Here is a 25,094-nt window from a genome sequence, read left to right as displayed (position 1 = left end):
AGATCACCCTCTTTTTTTTTTTTTTAGTTTCTTTGTGGGGTTTTTTTTGGTACATTTTAGGGATACAATTTGTTTACATTTATCATTGGGTGTTTGTACCTGTACATGATATATCTTGGTTCTTATTTTTCTCCCCATTACCTGTGCACCCTTCACCCCCTCCATCCTTCCCTATTTGCATAGATTTCATTTCCTTTTTTTTTCTTTTCTCATAGTTTTTCCTTTCCCCTTCCCCTCCCTTCACTCCTTCATCTTTGGACCTTTTTTCCTATTTCAAATTATCAATTATTCATTTTAATCATTTTAACCCTTGTTTGCACTATCAGTTTCTCACACTAGAGAAACTATTCGGTATGTACACATGTGTGTCCTATTTATTTCACTTAAGAGTATGGCCTCGATATGCATCCATTTAGCTATAAATGACTCTAGTTTTTTGTTCTTCATGGCTGAGTAGTACTCCATTTTATAAAAGAAACACATTTTCTTTATCCAGTTTCCAGTTGATGGGCACTTGGGCTGCTTCCAAGCTTTAGCTATTACAAACTGTGCCACTATGAACATGGGTGCACATATATCACTATGCTATGATTCTTTTAATTCTTTTCGGAAGATACCCAGCAGGGGAATGGCTGGGTCAAATGGGACCTCTAGTCCTAGTTCTTTGAGGTATCTCCATACTGACTTCCACAGTGGTTGCACCAGTCTGCACTCCCACCAACAATGGAGAAGGGTTCCTTTCTCCCCACAACCCCGCCAGCATCTGTTATTTGTTGATTTCTTGTTTTTTTTTTTTTTTTGGTACTGGGGATCGAACTCGAGTCCTTGGCTTGCAAGGCAGGCGGCGGAACCACTGAGCTAAATCCCCGGCCCTATTTGTTGATTTCTTGATAGCAGCCATTCTTTCTGGGTGAGGTGGAATCTCAGTGTTGTTTTCATCTGCATCTCTTGAATGACAAGCGATGTTGAACATTTTTTCATATGTTTGTTTGCTGCTTTTACTTCTTTGTCTGAGAAATGTCTGTTCATTTCAGATGCCCATTTTTGAATTGGGTCTTTGAATTTGGGGGGTCTGATTTTTTTCAATTCTTTATATATTCTAGATAGCAGGGCTGGGGATTTAGCTCAGTGGTTTCGCCACCTGCTGCGCAAACCCAAGGACTCGAGTTCAATCCCTGGTACCAAAAGAAAAAAAAAAAATATAGATAGTAGTCCTTTGTCTGAGGTACAGCTGCTAAAATTTTTTTTCCCATATTGTAGGTTGTCTGCTAGCTCTGTTGATGGTTTCTTTTGCAGTGTAGAAACTTTTTAATAAGATGAGATCCCAGTTGTTGATTCTTTCTGCTAGTTCCCGTGCTATTGAGGTTTTGTTCATGAAGTCTTTTCCTATGCCAATGTCTTCAAGAGTTCTACCTAACTTATCTTCCAGCAAGTTTAGTGTTTCTGTCTTAATATTTAGATCTTTAATCCACTTCAATCTTAGTTTAGTGCATGGTGATAGGTATGGGTCTAGTTTTAATCTTTGGGAGGTTGAAATACAGTTTTTCCAACACCATTTATTAAATAGGCTATCTTTCCTCCAATGATGGTGATTGGCTCCTTTGTCAAAGATGAGGTGGCTGAGCATGTCTGGAGTTGTTTCTGAATCTTCTAATCTGTTCCACTGATCCTCAGGTCTGTTCCTTTGCCAGTACCATGCTGATTTTATCACAGTCGTTTTGTAGTATAGTTTCAAGTTGGGGATTGTGATACCCCCAGCCATGTCTCTGTTGCTTAGAATTGCTTTAGCTATTCTAGGTCTCTTATGGTTCCAAATGAATTTTTGGATTGTTTTCTCTAGTTCTGTGAAGTATATTGTTGGAATTTCAATTGGCATTGCATTGAATCTATATAGTAGTTTTGGAAGTATGACCATTTTCACTATATTGGTTCTTCCTACCCAGGAGCAAAGGATGACTTTCCATTTTCTTGTATCCTGTTCGATCTCTTTTTTCAGAGTGCTGTAGTTTCCACTGTAGAGGTCTTTCGCCTCCTTTTTTAGATTGATTCCTAGATATTTCATTTTTTTGGATGCTATTGTAAAAGGAATTGTTTCCCTAATTTCTCTCTCAGTGAGTCTGTTATTACAAGAAGGCAATTGTTTTTTGAGTGTTGACCTTGTATCCAGCTACTCTACTGAATCTGTCAATTAGGTCTAGAAGTCTTCTGGCAGAGTTTTTTGGGTCTTCTATGTAAAGTATCATATCGTCAGCAAATAATGACAGTTTAACTTCTTGTTTTCCTATCTTTATTCCTTTTATTTCTTTCTCTTTTCTAATTGCTGTGGCTAATGTTTCCAGAATTATATTGAAAAGGAGTGGTGATAGTGGGCATCCTTGTCTTGTTCCTGATTTTAGCATGAAATTTTTCAGTTTTTGACCATTTAGTATGATGTTGGCTGTTGGTTTTTCATAGACAGCCTTAATCAAGTTAAGATAAAGACCTTCTATTCTAATTTTCTGTAGAGTTTTTATCATGAATCGGTGCTGGATTTTGTCGAATGCTTTTTCTGCATCTATTGAGATGATCATATGGTTTTTGTCCTTGACTCTGTTAATATGGTGTATTATTTATTGATTTACGAATGTTGAACCATCCTTGTATCCCTGGGATAAATCCGACTTGGTCAGGGTGTATGATCTTTTTGATGACCCTCTGTATTCTGTTTGCCAGTATCTTGTTGAGGATTTTTGCATCTATGTTCATTAGGGAGATTGGCCTGTAGTTCTCTTTTTGCGCTGGGTCTTTCCCTGGTTTTGGAATCAAAGTAACACTTGCTTCCAGGAATGAATTTGGAAGTATTGCTTCCCTTTCAATTTCCTTGATGAGTTTAAAGAGTAATGGCGTTAGTTCTTCTTTAAATGTCGTAAAATTCATCAGTGAAGCCATCCGGACCTGGGCTTTTCTTTGTTGGTAAATATTTTATTATATTTTCAATTTCACTCATTGCAATTGGGGTGTTTAGAATTTCTATATCTTCTTCATTTAACTTTGGCAATTCATATGTCTCTAGGAATCTGCCCATTTCTTCTGTGTTTTCCATTTTATTGGAGTAGGTATTGATGATCCTCTGGATATCTGTTGGATCTGTTGTGACTTCACCCTTTTCATTCTTTTTTTTAGGTACTGGGGACCAAACTCGGGTCCTTGCACTTGCGCAGCAGGCAGCGAAACCACTGAGCTAAATCCCTGGCCCCAGCCTTTTCATTCTTAATTGTGTGTATTTGTCCTTTTCTTTCCTCTTTTTGATAAGGCTGGCTAAAGGTTTATCAATTTTATTTATTCTTTCAAAAAACCAACTCTTTGATTCATTGATTTTTTTGTATTGTTCTCTTAGTCTCCATTGCATTGATTTCTGCTCTGATCTTTATAATTTCCTCTCTTGTACGAGCTTTGGATTCATTATGCTCTTCTTTTTCTAGGAGGTTCTTTTTCTAGGTTGAGGTTCTGCATTAGGTTATTTATCTGAGTTTTCTCTGTTTTCGTAATATGGGCAGTCACTGCTATGAGTTTCCCATGTAGAACTGCTTTCATTGTGTCCCATAGTTTCCTGTATGTTGTACTAGCATTTTCATTTACTTGTAGAAACTGTTTAATTTCTTCTTTAAGTACGTCTGTGACCCATTGGTTGTTCAAGAGGGTGTTATTCAGTTTCCATGTGTTTGTTGGGGTTTTGAGGTTTCTTATGTTATTGATCACCAATTTTATTGCACTATGGTCTGATAATATACAGGGGGTAACTTCAATTCTTTTACATTTACTTAGACATGTCCTATGAGCTAGTATGTGGTCTATTCTGGAGAATGACCCATGTGCAGCCGAGAAGAATGTGTATTCTGATTTTGTAACTGATAGGTCTCCCACCACCTCAGCAGCTATTAAGTACAGTAGCTGCCCTCTTCCTATGGTGCCTTGCCCCCTCCCCTGTGTGACATCATGCCAAGATGGTTGCTCCCACCAAAGAACAAACCCTTCTTCCCAGCATGCCCCTGTTCCAACCTAGACAGTAACCTAATACTTGCTCACCTCCTACCACCTAGTGACATCACCGGCTCCTCCATTCCCTAGTCACTACCTCACTCAACCCCGCCTCAGCCCCTACAAGCCCCACCCCAGTCTCTATAAAAGACTCTCCCTGCCCCAGCCATATTGCTTTTGTCTCTCCTTTGTTCAGAGACAGCCCGGCAGATCTATTCCCCTAATAAAGGCTTGTTGTGGCCTGGTCTGGTCTTGGTCTTCGGCCCTTTTATCTGACAGTAACGTGGAACACTCTGTAAACATCTATTAAGTCCATTTGTTCAATAGCTTGGTTCTGTTCTAGAATTTCCTTGTTAACTTTTTGTCTAGATGATCTGTCTATTTGTGATAGTGGGGTATTGAGGTCCCCCACTACAATTGTATTAGTGTTTATTTGGTTTTTCATGTCTATTAATATTTGTTTTGTATAGTTGGGGGCATTTGTATTTGGTGCATATATATTTAGGATTGTCATCTCTTCCTCTTGGATTGTTCCCTTCACAAGGATGTAGTGACCATCTTTGTCTCTCTTAATTAGTTTTGGTTTGAAATCTACTTTGTCTGCAAATAAGATTGCTACCCCTGCTTTTTTCTGGGTTCGTGTGGCATGGAGAACTGTTTTCCATCCTTTTACTTTCAGTCTATGAGTTTCTTTTTGAGCTAGGTGTGTTTCTTGTATACAGCATATTGTTGCATTTTCCTCTTTAATCCATTCTGCCAGTCTATTTCTTTTGATTGGTGAATTGAGGCCATTAACATTGAGGGTTATAATTGATAGATGTTGATTTATCCTTGTCATGATGTTTTACTTTTGTTGGCTCTTTTATTTCTTATTTTTTCTCCCTTTCCCTTTAGTGTCTTACCTTGCCTGGTGGCTTCCCTCTGTTGGGCCTCATGGAGTTGTGGCCTTCATTGCTTTTTTCTAGGATATTTCATGGTCTCTAACCACGATCCTGTCTTCTATATCTGATATTCTATCTTCAGATTCCCTTAATCTTCTATGGATACTTTCAATGGAGTTTTTGATTACCTGAATATCTGTTTGAATCTTTTTCATGGATTCCATTTCTTTCTTATGTTGGGCAATCATAGTTTCCATTTCTTTCTTATGCTGGGTATTCATGGCTTCCAGCATGTTTCTGAGCTCATCTATTTTTTTCATCTGTTTCTGTTCTAGATCCTCTAATCGTGTCTTTCACTCTGCTCACCATCTCTGTAGATATCTGGGAGATTATTTCTTCTTTGAATTTTTCTAGAGCCTCATTCATCTGTTTTGTTACTTCCTGTGCTATCAGTTCAGGGTATCCAGGTGGTTGGTTATGGGACTTTTCCTTCCCATTTCCCCCAGGATTTACCCTTGGTGGGGTGGAAGTCTGAATTTGTGCCTTGCTTAAATGTCTTCTCATTTTTGTTTTTGGTACTGTCCTTGGTTTAACTCCTGGGTTGATAGTTTGAAATTTGCTTATTGTAGTTATCTTTGTTGCTTGTAATTAGAACCCTTATGGAATGATTGCTTCTCAGAGTTGTCTTCCAGATATAGCTGATCTTTAAGTTTTGAGTCTCTAATGACTCTAAGGCTGACTCATTTTCCTTATACTAGGAAGGTTCATTGACTAGATCAATCACAACACCTTAGCCCAAGTGATACAATCAGCAACACCATTGCATCAAGTACATCTTCAAAAATGACATTTTGTGGTAGTTATTAATCTATCACCTTTAGCTGTGTGAATTAAATCAAGATCGAGGACCAACCCAACATATAGTGAATAAACTCTTCAATATAACAACTTTACCCTTTGGGATGGGGAGTTAGAAGGGGTGGGAAGGGAGGGACAGATGGGAAGAAGGATAGGGGAAGGTTAGCAGTGTGGCCAGAGGACACAGGTGAGAGAGAAAAAGAGAATACTAGGAAAATAAAGAAGAACTCCGAATGAGGACCAAAACAGGGACAAAAAGGGAAGACGAACAATGTGGGAGAGCAAGAGAGTGAGTGTGAGAGAGAGAAAGGAAAGAGAAAAGACTGAAAAAAGAAAAGAAAAAAAGGAGAGAAAAACAAATATTTGCAAAGAGTAGGAAAAAAATTAAAGAAAAGAGGACCAAAGGAAAGAAAAGAGAAAAAACAAACAAACTAGTAATACTAATTTTGGGAATAAAAAATAACAATGAAGATGAAAGGCCTCTTTCAGGATATGTCTCTGCTGTCACAATAGACAACATGGATAGCAGTGTGCAGATATAAGTCAATGAGTCTCAGCAAGCTAGTCGCAGACCCATGAGATTCAGGCAGATTTCTGGCTGCAAGTCCCAAGTTGAGCTCCTTGTCTTCCTGTAGAGTTGAACTCTGCAGAGTTGTATTGCAGGTTCCATCTGCCCTTCCCCTGAAGATATTCCCGGTCCTAATGGGAGGTGAAGATGACTCCAACGTACCCAGTACAGTGGTCTGGTGGTCCGGTGTCCTCTGCGTCTTTGTAGTGTGGAACCAGGTGGCTGTACAGAAAAGAGGCCAAGGGAGTGGTGGTGGTGGGGGGTGTCCAGTGGATTGCTGCCAGGGCATGGGCTGATTTGGCGTGTTCCGCGCGACTTGCAATCTTGGTACGGCATCCGCAGACCTGTCTGCATCTTTATGGGTTTTTTTGTGCTGGAATACACACTTGTACTCAGTGATACATGTTTTTTCAAAAAAAGTCTATGGAAGATGAAGTTTCTGAATTATTCCATGTCCAAAAATATAATTGATAAAAAATTTGGTGGTATAGTTTTTTTCCCTCTAAGGAAAATAATTAAAATGAAAAGAAGCTTAGCTAACAAGCCCCCGCCCCGTACCAAAACAAGGAATCATATGGCACCAAATCTTCTAGGTAGGTTTTTCCACTTATTCTCAGGATACACGTATTTAGAAGTATCATGGAAGATAGTGGCTGCACGTGGATTGAGAGAAGGATGTCAGATAGCATAGCTGTTCTACAGACAATGCTTCAATTTTTAAAATCTTGATCCTGCTTCCTTGTTCAAATGTTTTCTATTCCTGCTAATTCCAAATTAGAAATTCTGTCTTCCAAGAAGTTTATTTGATGGCTGGGTGTGATGGTGCATGTCTGTAGACCCAGCACTCAGGAGGCTGAGGTAGGAGGATCACCATAAAGTCGATGCTATCCCTGTTGGAAAAAAAAAAGTTTATTTGCACCTGTTTTTTAGCCTTTTCTGCACATGTTCTTTTTGCTTTGTTTTTGTTTTTTGAGACAGGGTCTGCTATGTAGTTCAGGCTGGCCTTGAACTCACTATGTAGCCCAGGCTGGTCTCAAACTCACAGCAATCCTCCGACCTCAGCCTCCCCAGTGCTGAGATTACAGGCATGCACCACCACACCTGGCCCTGTTATACATGTTTATAAATTGTATAGTAAAAAGTTTTAAAACAGAGTGGTGGAGAGAGATTGGAGGTAGTGTATATGAACAAATCTTAGAAATTTTGCTACACATGGGAGCAAAAATTACTAGGAATAGCTTGTGGTGGAAGTGAGGCCAGAGAAACCTTAAGTTTGAGATATATCATACTTGTATGTTGATCCATACTTGTAAGAATGATCCAGGAGAGAAGAGGAAATTTATGATGTATGTGGCAGGGTGGCATTTCTGAAGTAATTTTTTTAATGAAAAAAAAATCGAAATTTCCTAACAAAATAATAAGAGAATGACAATAGTTACTACCCAGTGTATCCTCATCTTCAGAGTAGTTACTGGGGAACAAGACACAAACCCAAAAGATTTTTCCAAAAAAGAAACAATCAGATAATAACGCAATACTTTCTTTTCAACTAAGATTGGCTAGTAGTATAAATGAAACAAATTAACATACATATTTGTTTTGTTTTTCTTGTAGTCCCAGGGAATGAACCCAGTGCTTCCAGCATGCTCAGCCAGCGTTCTACCCTGAGCTACACCTTCAGCCCTGGAGTGATAGTCTTGGGTAGATTACAAGGAAAAAAAAATTACTACACAAGTGGGAGGATCAGCTTTAGATGAAAACATGGATAATTCATCTATAATAATAGAAAAATAAAATACAGAGATACAGATACTGGCAGATAAAAAATGTGATGGTAAGGTTTTATGGAAGTTGTCCTTTGAAGAAGGAAGAAGAGTGAGGCTGGCAGAGGATGTTTTGGGGTTTGGCAGGAAGGTATAAAATAGTCACCTAGGAGAAGGGAGAGTGAATGGACCAAGGGCATGCAATGTGATTGTTGGGCAGCAGAAAGATCCACTTAAGATTTATCATCATGAATTTATAGTATAATTTCATATTTTCCTGCTCTGTTCAGCTGTCCCAGTACATACAAGTAGTGATCAGAAAACTGGATTTAGCTGAGGTTTTGATTTTGTCATGTAAGTACAGTATACCAAAAGAACCAGTAGTATTTGGGAAAGAATAAATATGAATGAGGGCTGGGGATTTAGCTCAGTGGTTCTGGGGCCTGCCTCACAAGTGCAAGGACCCGAGTTTGATCCCCAGTATAAAAAAAAAGTCAAATTTATCCCAAAAGGTAAACATTTGGGCTGGGGATTTAGCTCAGTGGTTTCGACGCCTGCTGTGCAAGCTCAAGGACCCAAGTTCAATCCCTGGTACCAAAAATAAAACAAAAACAAGAATAAATACGAAAGATCATGACATTCAAGAAAGGTCATCAAGAACATGTTTTGTTGTGCTCGCTGCAGCAGCACATATACTAAAATTGGAACGATAGGGAAGATTAGCATGGTCTCTGAGCAAGGATGACATGCAAATTCATGAAGCATTCCATATTTTTTTAAAAGAACATATTTTATTAAAGATACCTGAGAGATATCAATGTGAGCTCAGAAAAGATATCAGAACTAAAGTTATACATTTGAAAGTAAATAGCACATTGATATTTCGTCATAGGAATATAATAAGATTACCTAGGGAATTGAGTACGAAGAGTAGAAGATCTAAGGCAGAACTCTCAAGAATGCAGTTGGCCAGATATAGTGGTGCCCACTTGTAATCTCATCATTTGGGAGGCTGAGGCAGGAGGATCATTGCAATTTCAAGTCCAGCCTGGGCTACATACTGAGTTCAAGGCCAGTCTGAACTACATAGTGAGACCCTGTCTCAAAAAAAAAAAAAGAATTCAGACAGTTAAAAGCTGAGTGATAACTGGATGCAGTGGCCTATGCTTGTAGTCTCAGCTATTCATTTGTGTTTGCCTGAAAATAAAATCTAACAGCTTTGAAAAACTACAGATCAAAAATCCCAGCTCCTATCAGCCTACACTTGCCTTCCCTGCTATTACAGAGTAGCCACCAAGCAAGAAAACAATGAAGTGTAATTTTGACACTGGCCATCACCGTGGTAATGACCAGCTAGGGCTTAGGGTTAGGTCTTATTTTCTGGGAAGTATATTATATGTGCTGCCGAAGCAAGCGCTTTCTGGGAAGTATAGAAGGAGGCTGACATGGGGAGATACTTTGAGCCCAGAAGTTGGAGGCCAGCCTGGGGCAACAGCCAGAACTTGTCTCAAAAAAGAAAAAAAATGTTAGGCCAGGGATTTAGTTCAGTGGTTCCGCCACCTGCCTCGAAAGCACAAGGTCCTGAGTTCGATCCCTGGTTCCAAATAAATAAATAAATAAATAAAAAAGAAAAAACATGTTGACTGTGTTAGATGGGAGGTGATAGGGGAAGACAATGATAATGACAATGATGTTCTATAGTGCCACACTATAAAAATTGTCTGGGCTGAGTGTGATGGCGCACGCATACTTACAATCCCAGTACTTGGGAGGCTGAGGCAGGAGGATAGTCATGAGTTCAAGGTCAGGCTGAGCTACATAGTGAGTTCAAGCCTGAACTCCATAGTGAGACCCTGTCTCAAAACCAAAACAAAACAAAACCTGTCTGTTTATTGAGTTATTAAGTAAGAATAGAAAGTAGAACTCAATGGAAATATAAAACATAGATTTCAACCTGAATATAGTTGAAGTCACCATTGACTATAAAACTCAGTTGGGCAAAAGAGCATGTTCATCTTCATTTGAATTTGTTGAACAGAAATAAGACCTGACATATAGTAAGCATGCTGAATATTTATTGAATAAGTGAATTCAGGAATTTAGGCAGGAAGGCTGGGGGTGCAGTTCTGTGGTAACCTGCCTAGCATGCTCCAGGCTGTAGGTTTGATCCCAGCACCAGAAAACAAACAAACAAACAATGGATAAAAAAAGATTCATTAAACTTGGCATGATAGTGCATGCCTGCAATCCCAGCACTCTGGGAGGCTGAGGCAGGAGGATTGTAAATTCAAGACCAGCCTGAGCAGAACAGAATTAGTGAGACCATCTCAACGTAATAAATAAAAAGGGCTGGGGATGTAGCAAAGGTACTAGGTTGAATCCCTAGTTTGTTTGTTTGTTTTTTTTAAAGAGAGAGAAAAGAAGAAAGAAAGAAGTTAATTGATGGCAGCAAAGCAAAATATAGAGTATAAGTACTGCATATATTTACCTGGCTAATGCCTACCTAACTTTGACTTCTTCAGAGAGTCCTACCCAGAACAGCACAGTGCCTAAAACAGGGAAGACTCAATGAATTTATATATATATTTTTTATTCTTTAAAAAAACATATTTCTAGCTTCATTTATGAATATTCATAAATATTTCAATGTCTTGGTCTGTTTCTTGATAGGCCCATTCCATTTATATAATCATAAATAATAAATCAGCTTATTTATTTTGATGATTTAAAGTTTTCATACAAAAGTTCAACAATGCTTCTTCATCTGCTGATTGAAGCAGTCTCTGAATTAGCTGATCCAGGCACTTCTCGCCACATAAAAATTCCTTAATGTCACAAATTTCATATGCTATCCTGGGTCAGTGACTCTATCCTGGGTGAGATTATATGTCCGAATTTTTCACTGGGCCCTGGTTCCCACCTGATGTTTTCTAGCACTTTGTTGCTGACACTTGTCTTTCTCAGTAATAATCTGCTAGTAGAGTCTAGCTCTTAACATGCACAAAGCTATTTCTTTACTTTTTAGCCCTGATCGTTCTTGTTGGCATTCTACTACTAACCCTGTTGGGGATATGGACAAGCTGGACAGCACTGACTGTTGTATTAACATGCTGCCCAGGGCTGGGGATTTAGCTCAGTGGTTCCGCCCCCTGCCCCGCAAGCGCAAGGACCTGAGTTCGATCTCTGGTACCAAAAAACCAAACCAAAACAAAAAAATGCTGCCTTCCTGCTCCTTTGGCTTGAAATGTATCTATTTGTAAATTCCTGTGGTTCACTTTGACATCTACCTCATTTGGCTAAGGAAGGACAATGACTGACATAGTTCCTGTGTGAATATGCTGCATTCTTGATGACAGGCCCACCTCAGGGATTTGCTCAACTTGGTGGATCCCACCTTCACACTTCAAATGCTTTTAGACATTCTCACCAGAAATTCGGGCAGCTGCATAATGTAGTCCACCTACAAAAAAACCCCCTGAAATGTCAACGAGCTAGCCATGGTGGCGGCATGCCTGTAATTCCAGCAGTCTAGAAGAGGCAGGAGGACTGCCGAATTTGTATTTCTAACAAATTCTCAGGTGGTCTGATGTTGCTCCTTCAAGGTTTTTTAAGTATCCTGGACTTTAAAAAGTAATTGCTGGGCTTGGTGGCACACGCCTGTAATCCCAGTACTCAGGAGGCTGAGGCAGGAGGATAGCTGCAAGTTGGAGGCCAGCTACATAGTGAGTTCAAAGCCAGCTTGGACTACATAGCAAAGTCCTGTCTCATAAAACCAAAAAAAGAAAAAATTGAGTGAATGAATGATACTTATGCTTCCTTCAATATTCCTTAAGACAATGATGGGTATCTCCATTCTTGTGGCTATTTAAGCCAGAACCCTCAGGATCATCCCTGATACTTCCCATTTGCTAATTTCATGTATCTGGATATTGATCAAGTTCTATAGGTTTTGCATCTTTAATATTTTGCCTGTTATTTCCTCTCTAGCCCTTCTACTATAAGACTGACAAGTACCTAGTTGTCTTTTATTTATTCTTTTGTTATGGACTCCTAAGTAGCTTTTGGTCTTCCCTTTTAATCTTCTGCAATGTACTCATCCAAGATATGTTACTCATGGTTCCAGACAATCTACCATCTCCCTTTAACCTCATAAGGAAAACTCCCACCCCATTCTTCTGCCAAGGAGCAGTCCTAGACAAACGTGTTATGTACCACATGACACCAACTTCCCAACTCCTAGACATTGCTAATTGGACAAGGATGGGATCCTAACTTATATGTAGGTTTCCCAGAAGCTATTGAATTAACTTAGGAAGTAAGTTAGGAGTCTTAGAAGAGTAGAGCATGTTGGAATCACTGAAAACAGCCTACTCCAGGAAGGTATGTGTAGATTCTCCAGCCTCCTACAAACACTGAGGATAACTTCCCTTAGGAGGATTAGCAAGAAATCATTGCCTAGAGAAAAGGAGCATAATTATACCCTCTATACTGAGCATTTAAGAGGAAGTGTTGATGGTCCCCAGGATACAGGCTCCTTGGGGAATTTGTCCCAGGGTTTTCTATTTTCCCGTGACTGTGCTATGTATAGGATCTGAAAGGGTAGAGGACTAGAAGATTCATTTGTGGGAATTCTGGCCCGAGCATCCTTGACTGAGTTTAGCACTGAGGGAATGGACTTGTCTTCCTTCAAAAAAATTATTTTTCTGTTTGACTGGAAGGATCTTTCCTTGAAAGGAATATTATGTGGTTTGTATTAATCAGTTCAGGAAGCCAAAACAAAATACCATAGACTGGGTGGCTTAAATAACAGAAATTTATTTTGTCACAGTCCTGGAGTCAGGAAGTCCAAGATCAAGCCAATTTGATTTCTTGCTTTCTTGTAGATGGCCAACTTTTCACGTCTTCATTCACTTCAGGAGAGTGAGTCCTTTTGAGTTTTTGCTTATAAAGACATTAATCTTTTTAGGCTTAAGGTCCTAACCTTATGACTTTATTTAACTTTACTTCCTTAGAGGCCCTATCTCCTAATATATTCTTCAACTTATGATGGAATTGGCTCCTGATAAACTCATTATAATTGAAAATGTCATAAAATGATTGGGAGGTAACCTCATCTCTAAAATCCACCCACTTTCTTCCATGCTCACTATCATTGTGTTAGTGCTAGTCACCCTCACCTCTCTCCCAGCTGATTATAATGTCTTACTAATTTGCATAGGATTTAGCAGTGGAGTGAATGTGAAGTTTGTGAGAAAGAGAGGACTCAAGGATCACTCTGATGTTTTGTCCTGAACTGAAAAATCATCTTGTTATTCATTTATTGAGCTGGGGAAGACTAGTAGAAGTGGATTTGGGCCAGATTGTGTCATATAACTGTTATGAGCCTGAAAAAGTGAGTGTCAGCCTGTGTTAATTTGTTTTGTTTTGCTTTGTTTTTTGAGCTGAGGTCTCACTGTGTTGCCCAGACTGGCCTCAAATTCTTTGGCTCAAGCAATCTTTCTACCTCAGCCTCCAGAGTAGCTAGTACTCAGGGCTGGTATAAGCAGATGTTATTGCTTCACTCATGTTAATTTTCTATTACTATGTAATATAAATTTATTAATACCATAAACTTAACCATTTACTAAAACACTTTTATCTCAGTTTCTGTAGGTCAGGGATCCAGGTCTGGGTTAGCTGGGTTCTCTACTTCAGGATCTCACAGACTTCTGTACGGTATCAGCTGGGCTGTCGTTTCACCTGGAAACTCTGCTAGAGAAGTTCCTATTTTCCAAGTGCACTTTCCTTGTTGGTGGGATCACTTTCCTTGTGGACTGAGTATGTCAGGTTTTGTTTTGTTTGTTTGTTTTGCTGGCTCTCAGGCCAGATGCTGCTCTTAGCTCCTGAAGTTGCCTAGTTTCCAGCTACATGACCCTCTCCATAGGCACTGAATTCAGAATGTGATGCTTGTTCCTTCAAGGCCATTACAAACGTGAGGGTGAGTTTTGTGACAAGACATAGTTTCTTATGATGCAGTATAATCACAGAGGTGATATTACATTGGCTTTGGTATATTTTATTGGTCAGAAACAAGTCAGAGGTACCACTTACACTTAAGGGGAAAGGATTACACAAAGGTTTAAATACTAAAGAGTGGGCAGATTACGAGGGTTGACTTAGAGTCTGTCTGCCAGTCACAATAGTAGAAGATGAGAAGGTAGAATGGGGTTCTGGTCCTTAAATTATCAAGATTGAGTTAGTAGATCCTCTTTCTAGACACTGAGTCTGGAATGGTCATGCAGTTATTTTGTTTTTGTTTTTTTCTTTTTGATACTGGGGATTGAACCCGGGACTTTGCGCTTGCAAAGCAGGCGCCGGGACCACTGAGCTAAATCCCTGGCTCTTGGTCATGCAGTTATGAAGCAAAGGTTAGAATTCCTTTGCAGGGGTGAGTAGCAGCAGTGTAGTACATTGTCTGGTGGTGGTGACAGCATGTCCTGAGATTGTTGCAGATGGGAGGTTTCTGAAGGCTCCTTGTTTCCTGTTTCTCTAATCTCTAATCTCTGTTTGGTTCTGTGATCCCTTCTAAGTAGCCTTGCAAAACATTCTCGCCTTAGGCTTAAAATGGTCTGAGTGTATTTCCCTTGCTTGTAACCAAGAATGTGGCAGGCCCTGTATACATGCATAGATGGTATAACTCTAAGCAGTTGTCACATCATGGGTTAATAAGAGAGAGGTAGGCTGAGATCAGATTTTAGATGGGCCATAATAAGCTTACACTTCATCTTGAGACTCATTTAAGTGTTTTAAACAAGGGAATGATACATCTATGAAGATTTTTTTCCAGTACTGGGTCTTGAATCCAGGGCCTTCACACTGAGCTGCCTCCCCAGCACTCCTATTTATTATTTGTTTGTTTTGGTTTTTTTCATTAAGTTTATTGGTACATTTTAGTTATACATTATGATCACATTCATAATTGGGAATTTGTACCTGTACATGGTATTTTGTTTTTTGAGACAGGGTCTTGCTATATAGCTCCGGCTAGCTTTGAACTCATGGTGATCCCAGCCTCCCGAGTGCTGGGATTATGGGAGTGTGCCATCAGGTCCAGTTTATTATTTATTTATTTATTTAGAGACATGATCTTGCTAAGTCACTAAGTCCTGGCTAAGGTCAAATTCTTGATCCTCTTACCTCAGCCTGCCAGAGTGCTGGGATTGTGGGCATGAATCACCTTACCCGAGCATATGAAGATTCTTGTGCAAGCTTTTTGGAGGATGATTTCAAAGAGAATGAGACTGGATGCAGGTGAGCCAACTGAAAGGCTTTCCCAGTCAAGTAGATTCGGGAAGGTAAGACTTGACAAGGTGGGGCCAATGAGATGGAAAGAGGAGGCAGACTGAAGAGATAGTGAGGTTACAGAAGTAACAAAACTTGTTCATTAATTGGAAGTGAGGGAGGGAGAAGCAGGAAGGAGCCAAGGACGTCTTGAAGTTCCGGCTTGAGGCAACTAGATGGGGAGAGAGAATGCAGGAGCAGGCTGTCAAGCGCTGTGCTATGTGTGAGCTCTGGTATCTGACCGACTGACCTTGGTTGGAATCCTTGCTCTGCACTTTTTAGCCCTGTGATACTGAGGGGGTTAGGTAACTTAGCCTGATTCAACGTAAATGGAAGTACTAATGCAATTTATGTCTTGTTCGCGTGGATGGGAATTGAATGCAGTGTCTGGTATCCAGCAGCACTCCACCATCCTAGCTATTATCTGCAGAAAGGTTTTAGAGAGGAAGTTGAGGACGAAGAGGGTGAAACCTTCAGGAAAAGCTGTGGGAATCAACTCTGGTTAGGTCAAAGAGGAAAAATACAGCATTGTGGCAGAAGGCTAAAGCCAGAGGGAGGCGAGGCAGTGCTGAGTTGCTGCCACATGTCAGGGAGAGGATGAGTCATCGGAAGCGGCAGGCTAGAGTGGGCTACTTCATCGTCAGTGGAGAATCTTGACGGTTGCTCCGGAAGCCTTTGTTGTTGTTGTTGTTGTCTCCCCCACCCCCAAGGAATCCATCACTCCTCTTTTTCACAGGACCTCCCACAATGTTTTATGGTCTGAAAGGAGCAGCAAACAGTGAACAGGGGAAATGGGACAGAAGAGGCAGAATTTGAGCCCTGTTTAGTTTGATCATTGATTTGTTGGACGACCTACGCGTTTCACTTCAACGCAGACTTGCCTCCCAAGTGTGATGTAGAATTAGGTGAGGGTTGGCATGGATCAACTACTCTGGTTAATTGTGTCATGGATCTGATCCCTGTCGCTGAGCTTGGCCCGGCACACGGCTCAGTGAACGGATGAATGAAAGAATCAAGGAGCGTCTGCAGCCGCGGGAGCCCCGCCCCCTTCCGCTGCCCAGGCGGCTCGGCCAGGCCCGGGCGGGTCTTCAGCAACCGTTTGCTGGCGCGTGCGCGGGACGCCGCGCGCGTTTGGAGGTGGCGGGCAGGCGTCCCGTGTGCGCGCGCGAGGGGCGGGGCCGGCCAGAGGCTGGAGGGCAGGCGGCTGGCTGCAGCAGCTGCGGGTGGCCGGCTGAGCGTGTGCCTTGCGGTAGACGAGGAGGTGTCGGAGATGCCACCGTCTCTGTGAGGAGCGTCGAGCGGGTCGCGGCGCTCAGTCCCCCGGAGGCGCTGCGGGTGGGGGTCAGTGGCTGCGGGCGTCCGCCCGGCCATGGTTGCCGCGGACGGTGGTTACCGCGGCGGCGCTGCGGCCCGGGGCCGTGGGAGGCCGGCACAGTCACAGTCGTGGTGCTGAAGCCCGCGGGGCCCAGCCGCAGATATGAAGCGGAGCCGCTGCCGCGAAAGACCGCAGCTACCGCCGCCTGCCCGTCGGGAGGACGGGGCTCAACGGGCGGCCGAGCTGTCCCAGCCCCAGCCTCTGCCCTCGCGCCGGCGAGCGCCACCCGGGAGGCAGCGCCTAGAGGAGCTGACCGGGACCGCGGGGCCGGAGGGCGGGGAGCAGGTGAGGCGGGCTGGGGTCTGGGAGAGGAAGGATGGGTGGGCGGACCCTGAGTGGAGCGGTGGGGGAGGGGACCGCAGGCGGCCGACCCGGGCGGGAGCGTTTTAAGGGGTGGGGACTGAGTAGTTTGGGCAGAGGAATAAGAGATCTGGAGAAGCAAGAAAATGAGTGGAGAAGTGGACAAGGTGTCCTGCGGTTGAATTGGAAATGGGGGAGTAGAGGAATGAAATAATGGACCTAGTGGTTTTGGATGGGGAAGAAGGGCTGGAATGTGGCATGGGTGGGTGAATTGAGTTGCAAAAGGTGGGTTTACTACAGGGGTATTATCCAGAGAGGGTAAGTAGTGTAATAGGTATGTCCGTTTGATAGAATGTTCTGTTATTTCTTAGACATTGTCTTCACAATTATAAAAATGGGGGCATTTCTAAGCATTCTGGTTTGGTATCGTACTTTTATTCTAGAGTGTTCAGAATCATTGTTAATATTCTGAGAACTATCTACTTAACGAGAAACCAGTTTTTAAAACACCTGTGTGGGTTCTAAAATCCTAGTGTCTATTCTGTGAACAGAGAATTCATAGATGTAGGGTCTGCCTTCTAGTTTACCACTGCTTTCTAATTTTTTTAACGGGAAAACACAAGTGAAAAGCACTGTGAAAATATTTCGTGGGGTTTCTGAATGGACAGGATGTGTTTATATAATTTATTAGATAATAGTAGCTGTATTTATGAGTAGGGAAAAGCTGCCACTGGTAGCTGTAGGAAGTTCAGTGAAAGGAGAATATGTAATTCTTGATTTTGTTGGATTTACAGAAAAATTTCTGTGGTAATTAACTCTAGTAACAGCTTTCCTTTTGGACAGCTTCACTCCAGGCCCTAGTGACCTCATCTTCAAGTCTTTCAAGACTGCTTTTTTCCCCTCAGGTAATTATTCTTCCTTAGACATCATTATAATATAGTTTCAGTGACTCACATGATAGCCCTTGGATTTTTTTTCTGCCTTTTTTTCCATATTTTTTCACTGAGTAGAGTGCACCATTGACTATCTCTGTCATTGCTTCCAGGGAGTTGAGCATTATCCTGTTGCTATAATCCCCTTCCATCCACCTTTTTATTTCTTATTCATAATTTTTTTTTTTTTGGTACCGGGGATCAAACTCTGGTCCTTGCACTTGTGAGGCAGGTGGTGGAACCACTGAGCTAAGTCCTCGGCCCCTTATTCATAATTTTTAAAATGTACTTCCAAGTTTAGACCTTTTCCTGACTTAGTTTGCCTGATGCAGTTGACCTTATTGCATGCTTCAGTGAAGAGTTCAAGGTTACTTCTCTCTTCCCTCTTCTCTAAGAATTTCTGCTTTCACTCATTCTTAGCTTCAGTCTGAGAAAGTAGTATTTTCTCTAAGGCTGATTGCTGCACTTTTATCCTTGATTTCATCCCCTCTCATCTGCTAAAGACCTTTGTTAAGTATTTTTTGTCTTATATCTCAAAAATAAAGCAACATATTTTCCTACTATATTTTTTGCTTTATCTGTGTCTTAAAAATAATTCTGTAGTCATCTCAATTTCCTCATCTTGTATACATTCCTAATATAGTTTGTCTTGTACACTTAATACTTTTTAAAAACTGGTGTGTTTGAGAGTGTCACTAACTTGTTTTAGTCTTTTTGGAAGGGAATACTGGGGATTAAACCTAGGGCCTCAGCTGGTTTACATTTTTGTTGAGGTTTGACTTACAAGAAATCAAAGTTTCATTCAGCCAATGAATTTTTTTTTTTTTTTTTGGTATTGGGGATTGAACTTGGGACCTTGTGCTTGTGAGGCAGGCGGTGGAACCACTGAGCTAAATCCCTGGCCGGAGCCCATGAATTTTTATAGAACAGATATACCCATATGACCATTGCTCAAATCAAGATGGAGAATATCTCTAGTACTCTAGAATGCTATCATGTGCTTTCTCCCAGTTACTACTACTTTCCTCCTCTTACCACCTCTATCACTATAAAGTGAGCTAATACTTCACATAAATGTAATCATACAGTTTATACTCTTATGTTCTAAATTCTTTCATTTAAACCATGTCTGTGAACCTCTTCCACATTGTTTTTTATAGAAATGCATTGTTCTTTTTCATTGTTGTGTATTTTTCCATTGTGCAAATATGCTGTGATGAATAATAAAACTTGCTTTTCAAATTAAAATATAATGCATGGTTACTTGTGAAAAGCTTCATTGTGAGTTACATAGAGAAATCTGTAGTTGTTCTGGGGATCTTTGTATGACTAAATCTGATATTTGTTCCCTAGTCCTCATTGTCTCCAAACTATGGCTATACTCATGGCAAGTATTTAGGATGTAGAATAAGGATCAGTAGTACTCTAATCATGGCATTGTGTTGCAGAATCTCCTTGAGTCATCTGAGTCTTCAGACCTGACCTCTTTCCTTAAACATATTTTGTGTTTAACATTTCTACCACAGTCTCAGCATTTGTGTGTGTGTGTGTGTGTGTGTGTGTGTGTGTTTAATGAGATGAGTCTCACTATGTAGCCAAGGCTGGCTTTGAACTTGTGGCAATCCTCCTGCTTTAGCCTCCTGAGTGCTGGAACTATAGGCATGTGCCACTATGCCCCACAGCATTTGTGTTTTTAGTAATTCTGATTTTTGTAGTTTATTACTGATCTTGAAATGTGTAGCCATGGGTGCTCACAGTAGATGCTAAGTAATTATTGAATGAATGACTAATTTGCAAGAATTTAAGATTTTGAAAAGGCAGAACTTTCAGTTGGATGTGTTATGAGGCTGGATGGATTCTATTCATTGATATAGTAAGTGCCTTTTTCCCCATTTCTTATCACGTGGAATAAACAGTGCTCATTACACTTTATATATTATGGTGGTATTGAGGAATAAGTTCTGACCAAGATGCAGAGGTTAGATCTCCAAAGGTCAGTGGGTGACTGTATCATTAAAATGGAATCCATTATTTCTTCTTTGAAATATGCCTCTCCCAGTCTCTTTTCTTTTTGTCATCAACCTTGAAAAAGCATCCATGGTCTTTGCCTTCTCCCACTCCCTTGACCTTCTTTTTTTTTTGGTACTGGAGATGGAACTCAGAGTCCCACGTTTGCCAGGCAGGCACTGTGCCTCTGAGCTAAATCCCTGGCCCATCCCTTGACCTTCTGAGCTAGTTGTTTGTTTCGGTTTGGTGATTCAACCTTTCCACCATCTTTCAATACTTTATTCCCTCTCTCGCTAAACTTACTTCAGCATTTATAAACTTTAGTCCTGGTTGTTGTAATATCTTAATTGCGAACTCTAATATATTCTGCATTCTAAAAATGATTAGAACTTATTGCCTACTTGGCTTATGGTAAGTGCTAGACACATATCGTTAAATGATAATGTCATTTTAAATTTTTTAGTCTTTTGTACAGGGTGCATGGTGCATGCTGTAATCCCAAATACTTATGAGACTGAGGCAGGAGGATTGCAAATTTGAGGCCAGCCTGGGGAATTTTCTGAGCACTGGTCTTAAAATTTTAAAAACAGACAAAGTTCAGTGGTTGAGCACTTGCCTACCATGCATGAAGCTCTGGATTCATTCCCCAGCATTGCAAAAAATTAGCATAACATCCCCCCGCCCCCCGCCAAGTCCATATTTATGGGGTACTATGAGTTTTTTTTGATATGTTGTATAATGATCAAATCAAGGTAATTAACATATCCATCACCTCAAACATTTGTGGTGAAACATTCATAATTCTTTTCTAGTTTTTTTGAAATATATGCTATGTTATCATTATCTATCATCACTCTACAATAGCACAGCAGAACTAAACTTGCTTTAGCTTCCATGGAATAAAGCCATGGACTTTGGGATTCAAGATCAACTTGATACTTTTTGCTTTGTGTGTGTGTGTGTGTGTTCGTTTATTTGTTTTTGTTTTTGGTTATACCAGGGGTTGAACACAAGGGCCTTCTACCTCGGAGCTACATCTCCAGTTTATTTTTTTTTCAGTTCATTTTTATTTTTTATTTTGAGATAGGGTCTTGCTAAAGTTGCTCAGTTGCTCAGGCTAGGCTTGAACTTCTGATGCTCCTGGCTCAGCCTCCCAGAGTGCTGGGACTACAGGCATGTGCCACCACACCTGAATAGTTCTCACATATTTGTCAGAGTTACAGTGTATGCTCCTTCTTTTGGCTCCTTAGGACACTTTCCTTTTCTTCATCATGCTATGAATTGCTGAAAATGTTTTGTCTCTCTTAGTAAATTCTTTTAGGCTCAGATCATTTCATTTTCTATTATATATCCAGGGCCATATGGTACTGGTAAGTTAGTTCTTTTTATGTAATATTTGTTAGAAACAGATATTTGCTCAGTGAATATCCTAACGCTGTTAGTGTGTCATCAGAGAAGTGAAACTTTCTTATTCACAGGCTCTAGTGTTTTAACTGAAAGGTAATGTATATTCAGTAACTATTTGTTTATTGTTAGCATTTTCGTATACCTATTTAATCTTCAGTCTGAAAAACTCCCTTTTCTGCCTCTTCCTATTAACATTCTACTCAGGCTTTCATGCTTAACTTGGATGTCACAGAAACTCTTCTGGAGTTTTTCCATGTGAAATCTTCGGAGAATCTTTGATTGGACTTCATGAAGTCTGTCAGTCTCTTGAAATTCCAGTTCTCAAAATTCTGTGATCCAAAAAATAAAAGCTTGAGTTCTAAGATAGATGAAATAATGATTAGAAAGCACATAATAAATATTATTTATCTCCCTTTAACACATTCTTTAATCCATTACTAGGTGTTAGTAGTGCTGAATAAGTATTTGGTGAATTAAAGGATGAATCAATGTTTCAGCACCTCTTTCCTTATGGATTCATTTGTGTTATTTCATTGTTGCTTTAGTTGCAAATTATTGAAGGTAGGAGCTGGGTCATCATTTTATTTCATAATGTGTAGCCATGGGTGCTCACAGTAGATGCTAATTATTGAATGAAAGAATGAATAAATCAAAATGATTCCAATATTTTGAATCTGAATCATTTGAATAATAGTAGTAGGATAGAAATAGACAAAGGAAGTGAGACATTTTTGGGGATGGGAGAAGATGAATTCCACTTTTGTTTCTAGAATACCCTCAGCACTACTGAGGAATTTTCCAAATTATTTTAAGAAATTGGCTCCTCTTTATTTCTTATTTTTTTGTATTAAATTCTTTTATTGGTACATTGTAGGTATACAACACAATTACATTTCTCATTGGGAATTGTGCCTTTGTATAATGCATCTTGGTTCTTATTTTTTCCCCATTCCTAGCCCTTCCTTCATGCCCTCCACCCTTCCCTATTTACAAAGACTTTATTTCCATTTTTTCCATTTCTCATCATTTTTTCCTTTCCCTTCTTTCCTTTCTCTTGTGCCTCCCACTACCGCTACCCCTTTGGACCTTTTATTCCTATTTTACATTATCGATTATTCATTCTAATAATTGGTACATTTTAGGTATACAATATAATGACATTCATCATTGGAAATTTGCACCTTTACATAGTCTCTCTTGGTTCTTGTTTTTCACCCTTGCCCAGCCCTCCCTTCAACCCCTCCATCCCTCCCTATTTACAAAAATTTTGTTCCTATTTTTCCATTTTCTCATATTAATCCCATTCCCTTCTATCCTTTCCCTTAGCCCTCCCACTTCCTTCCCCTTTGCCCCTTTTCTTCCTATTTCACATGACCTATTATACATTTAGTCCTTATTTACACTTTCAGTTTCTCACACCAGAGAAACTATTTGGTATTTACACATCTGTGTCCTATTTATTTCACTTAAGAGTATTGCCTCAATGTGCATCCACTTAGCTATAAATGTCTCTAATTTCTCATTTTTTATGGCTGAGTAGTACTCCATTTTATAAAAAAACCACATTTTCTTTATCCAGTCTCCAGTTGATGGGCATTTGGGCTGTTTCCAAGTTTTAGCTATTACAAACTGCGCTGCTATGAACATGTGTGCACATATATCACTGTGGTATGATTCTTTTAATTCTTTGGGGAAGATCCCCAGCAGTGGAATAGCGGGGTCAAATGGGATTTCCAGTCCTAGTTCTTTGAGGTATCTCCATACTGATTTCTACAGTGCTTGCACCAGTCTACACTCCCACCAGCAGTGGAGCAGGGTTCTTCTTTCCCCACAGCCCCGCCAGCATTTGTTATTGGTTGATTTCATGATAGCAGCCATTCTTTCTGGAGTGAACTGGAATCTCAGCGTTGTTTTCATTTGCATCTCTCGAATGACCAGTGAGGTTGAACATTTTTTCATGTATTTATTTGCTATTTCTCCTTCTTTGAGAAATGTCTGTTCATTTCAGATGCCCATTTTTGGATTCAGTCTTTAAATTTGGGAGGTCTGATCTTTTTAAGTTCTTTATAGATTCGAGATAGTAGACCTTTGTCTGAGGAAGAGCAGGTGAAGATTATTTCCCACATTGTGGATTGTCTCTTCACACTGCTGGTGGTTTTTCTTGCTGTGCAGAAGCTTTTTAATAAGAAGAGATCCCATTTGTTGATTGTGCTAGTTCACGGGCAACTGAGGTTTTGTTCATAAAATCTTTTCCTACATCGATGTCTTCAAGGGTTCTGCCTAACCTCTGTTCCAACTGGTTCAGAGTTTCTGTTTTAATATTTAGATCTTTAATCCATTTTGATTTTAGTTTAGTACATGGTGAGAGATACAGGTCTAGTTTTAATCTTTGGCAAGTTGAAGCCCAGTTTTTCCAGCACCATTTATTAAAGAGGCTATCTTTCCTCCAGTGAGGGTGTTTAGCTCCTTTGTCAAAGATGAGAGGGCTGAGTGTGTCTGGCGTTGTTTCTGCATCTTCTAATGTGTTCCACTGGTCCTCAGGTCTGTTTCTTTGCCAGTACCATGCTGTTTTTATCACAGTAGCTTTGTAGTAGAGTAGCAGGTTGGGGATTGTGATACCCCCTGCCATGTCTCTGTTAGCTAGAATTGCTTTTGCTATTCTGGGTCTCTTCTTGCTCCAAATGAATTTTTGGATTTTTTTCTCGAGGTCCATGAAGTATGCTGCTGGGATCTCAATTGGAATTGCATTAAATCTATATAGCAGTTTTGGAAGTATGGCCATTTTCACTATATTAATCCTTCCTACCCAGGAGCAGGGGATGTCTGTCCATTTTCTGATATCATCTTCAATCTCTCTTTTCAGAGTGCCATAGTTTTCAGAGAAGAGGTCTTTGATTTCTTTCGTTAGGATGATTCCTAGGTATTTCAGTTTTTTGGATGCTATTGTGAAAGGAATTATTTGCCCTATTTCTCTCTCAGTGAGTCTGTCATTTGTGTAGAGGAAAGCTATTGATTTTTGTGTGTTGACCTTGTAACCAGCTACTTGACTGAATTAGGTTATTAAGTCTAGAAGACTTTTGGTGGAGTTCTTGGGGTCTTCTATATAGAGTATCATGTCATCTGCAAATAATGACAATTTGACTTTTTCATTTCCTATCTTTATTCCTTTTATTTCTTTCTCTTGTCTAATTTGCCGTGGCTAATGTTTCCAGAACTATATTGAACAAGAGTGGTGATAGTGGACATCCTTGTCTTGTTCCTGATTTTAATGTGAAGGATTTCAGTTTTTGACCATTTAGTATGATATTGGCTGTTGGTTTTTCATAGATTGCTTCTATCAGTTTGAGGAAGAGACCATCTATTCCAATTTTTTGTAGGGTTTTTATCATAAATGCATGTTGGATTTTGTCAAATGCTTTTTCTGCGTCTATGGAGATAATCATATGGTTTTTGTCCTTGGCTCTATTGATATAGTGTATTACGTTAATTGCTTTTCGTATATCGAACCATCCCTGCATCCCTGGGATGAATCCCACTTGATCAGGGTGTATGATCTTCTTGATGATCTTCTGCATTCTGTTTGCCAGTGTCTTATTAAGGATTTTTGCATCTATGTTCATTAGTGAGATTGGCCTATAGTTCTCTTTTTCGGTTGGGTCTTTCTCT

At 40.2% G+C, this 25,094-nt stretch overlaps 1 protein-coding gene and 1 non-coding gene across 5 annotated transcripts in view; both read left to right on the top strand.

Moving 5' to 3' along the window:
- Nucleotides 1-8,758: 8,758 nt before the first annotated feature.
- On the top strand, nt 8,759-8,863 carry LOC147827324 (U6 spliceosomal RNA). Its single transcript, XR_015452681.1, has one exon. It is a non-coding gene; the product is annotated as a U6 spliceosomal RNA (small nuclear RNA).
- A 7,717-nt stretch (nt 8,864-16,580) lies between these two features.
- Nucleotides 16,581-25,094, top strand: part of Mast2 (microtubule associated serine/threonine kinase 2) — a 260,674-nt gene continuing 252,160 nt past the window's right edge. For 3 of the 4 annotated variants that reach the window (XM_087214749.1, XM_004872945.3, XM_004872944.3), the window contains exon 1: nt 16,582-17,067. In XM_087214749.1, coding sequence (XP_087070875.1) covers nt 16,885-17,067 — 183 coding nt within the window. In that variant the 5' untranslated portion in view covers nt 16,582-16,884. Of the gene's footprint in view, nt 17,068-25,094 lie in introns of all 4 variants that reach the window. The other variant, XM_087214762.1, reaches the window with a different exon arrangement.

Source organism: Heterocephalus glaber, unplaced genomic scaffold (genome assembly GCF_053883595.1).
Source record: "Heterocephalus glaber isolate CG9 unplaced genomic scaffold, H.glaber_assembly_v1.0 deba00001451, whole genome shotgun sequence".
Taxonomy (NCBI): Eukaryota; Metazoa; Chordata; class Mammalia; order Rodentia; family Bathyergidae; genus Heterocephalus; species Heterocephalus glaber.
The sequence above is the reverse complement of the archived record's forward strand: the minus strand, read 5'-3'. Positions and strand labels throughout refer to the sequence as shown.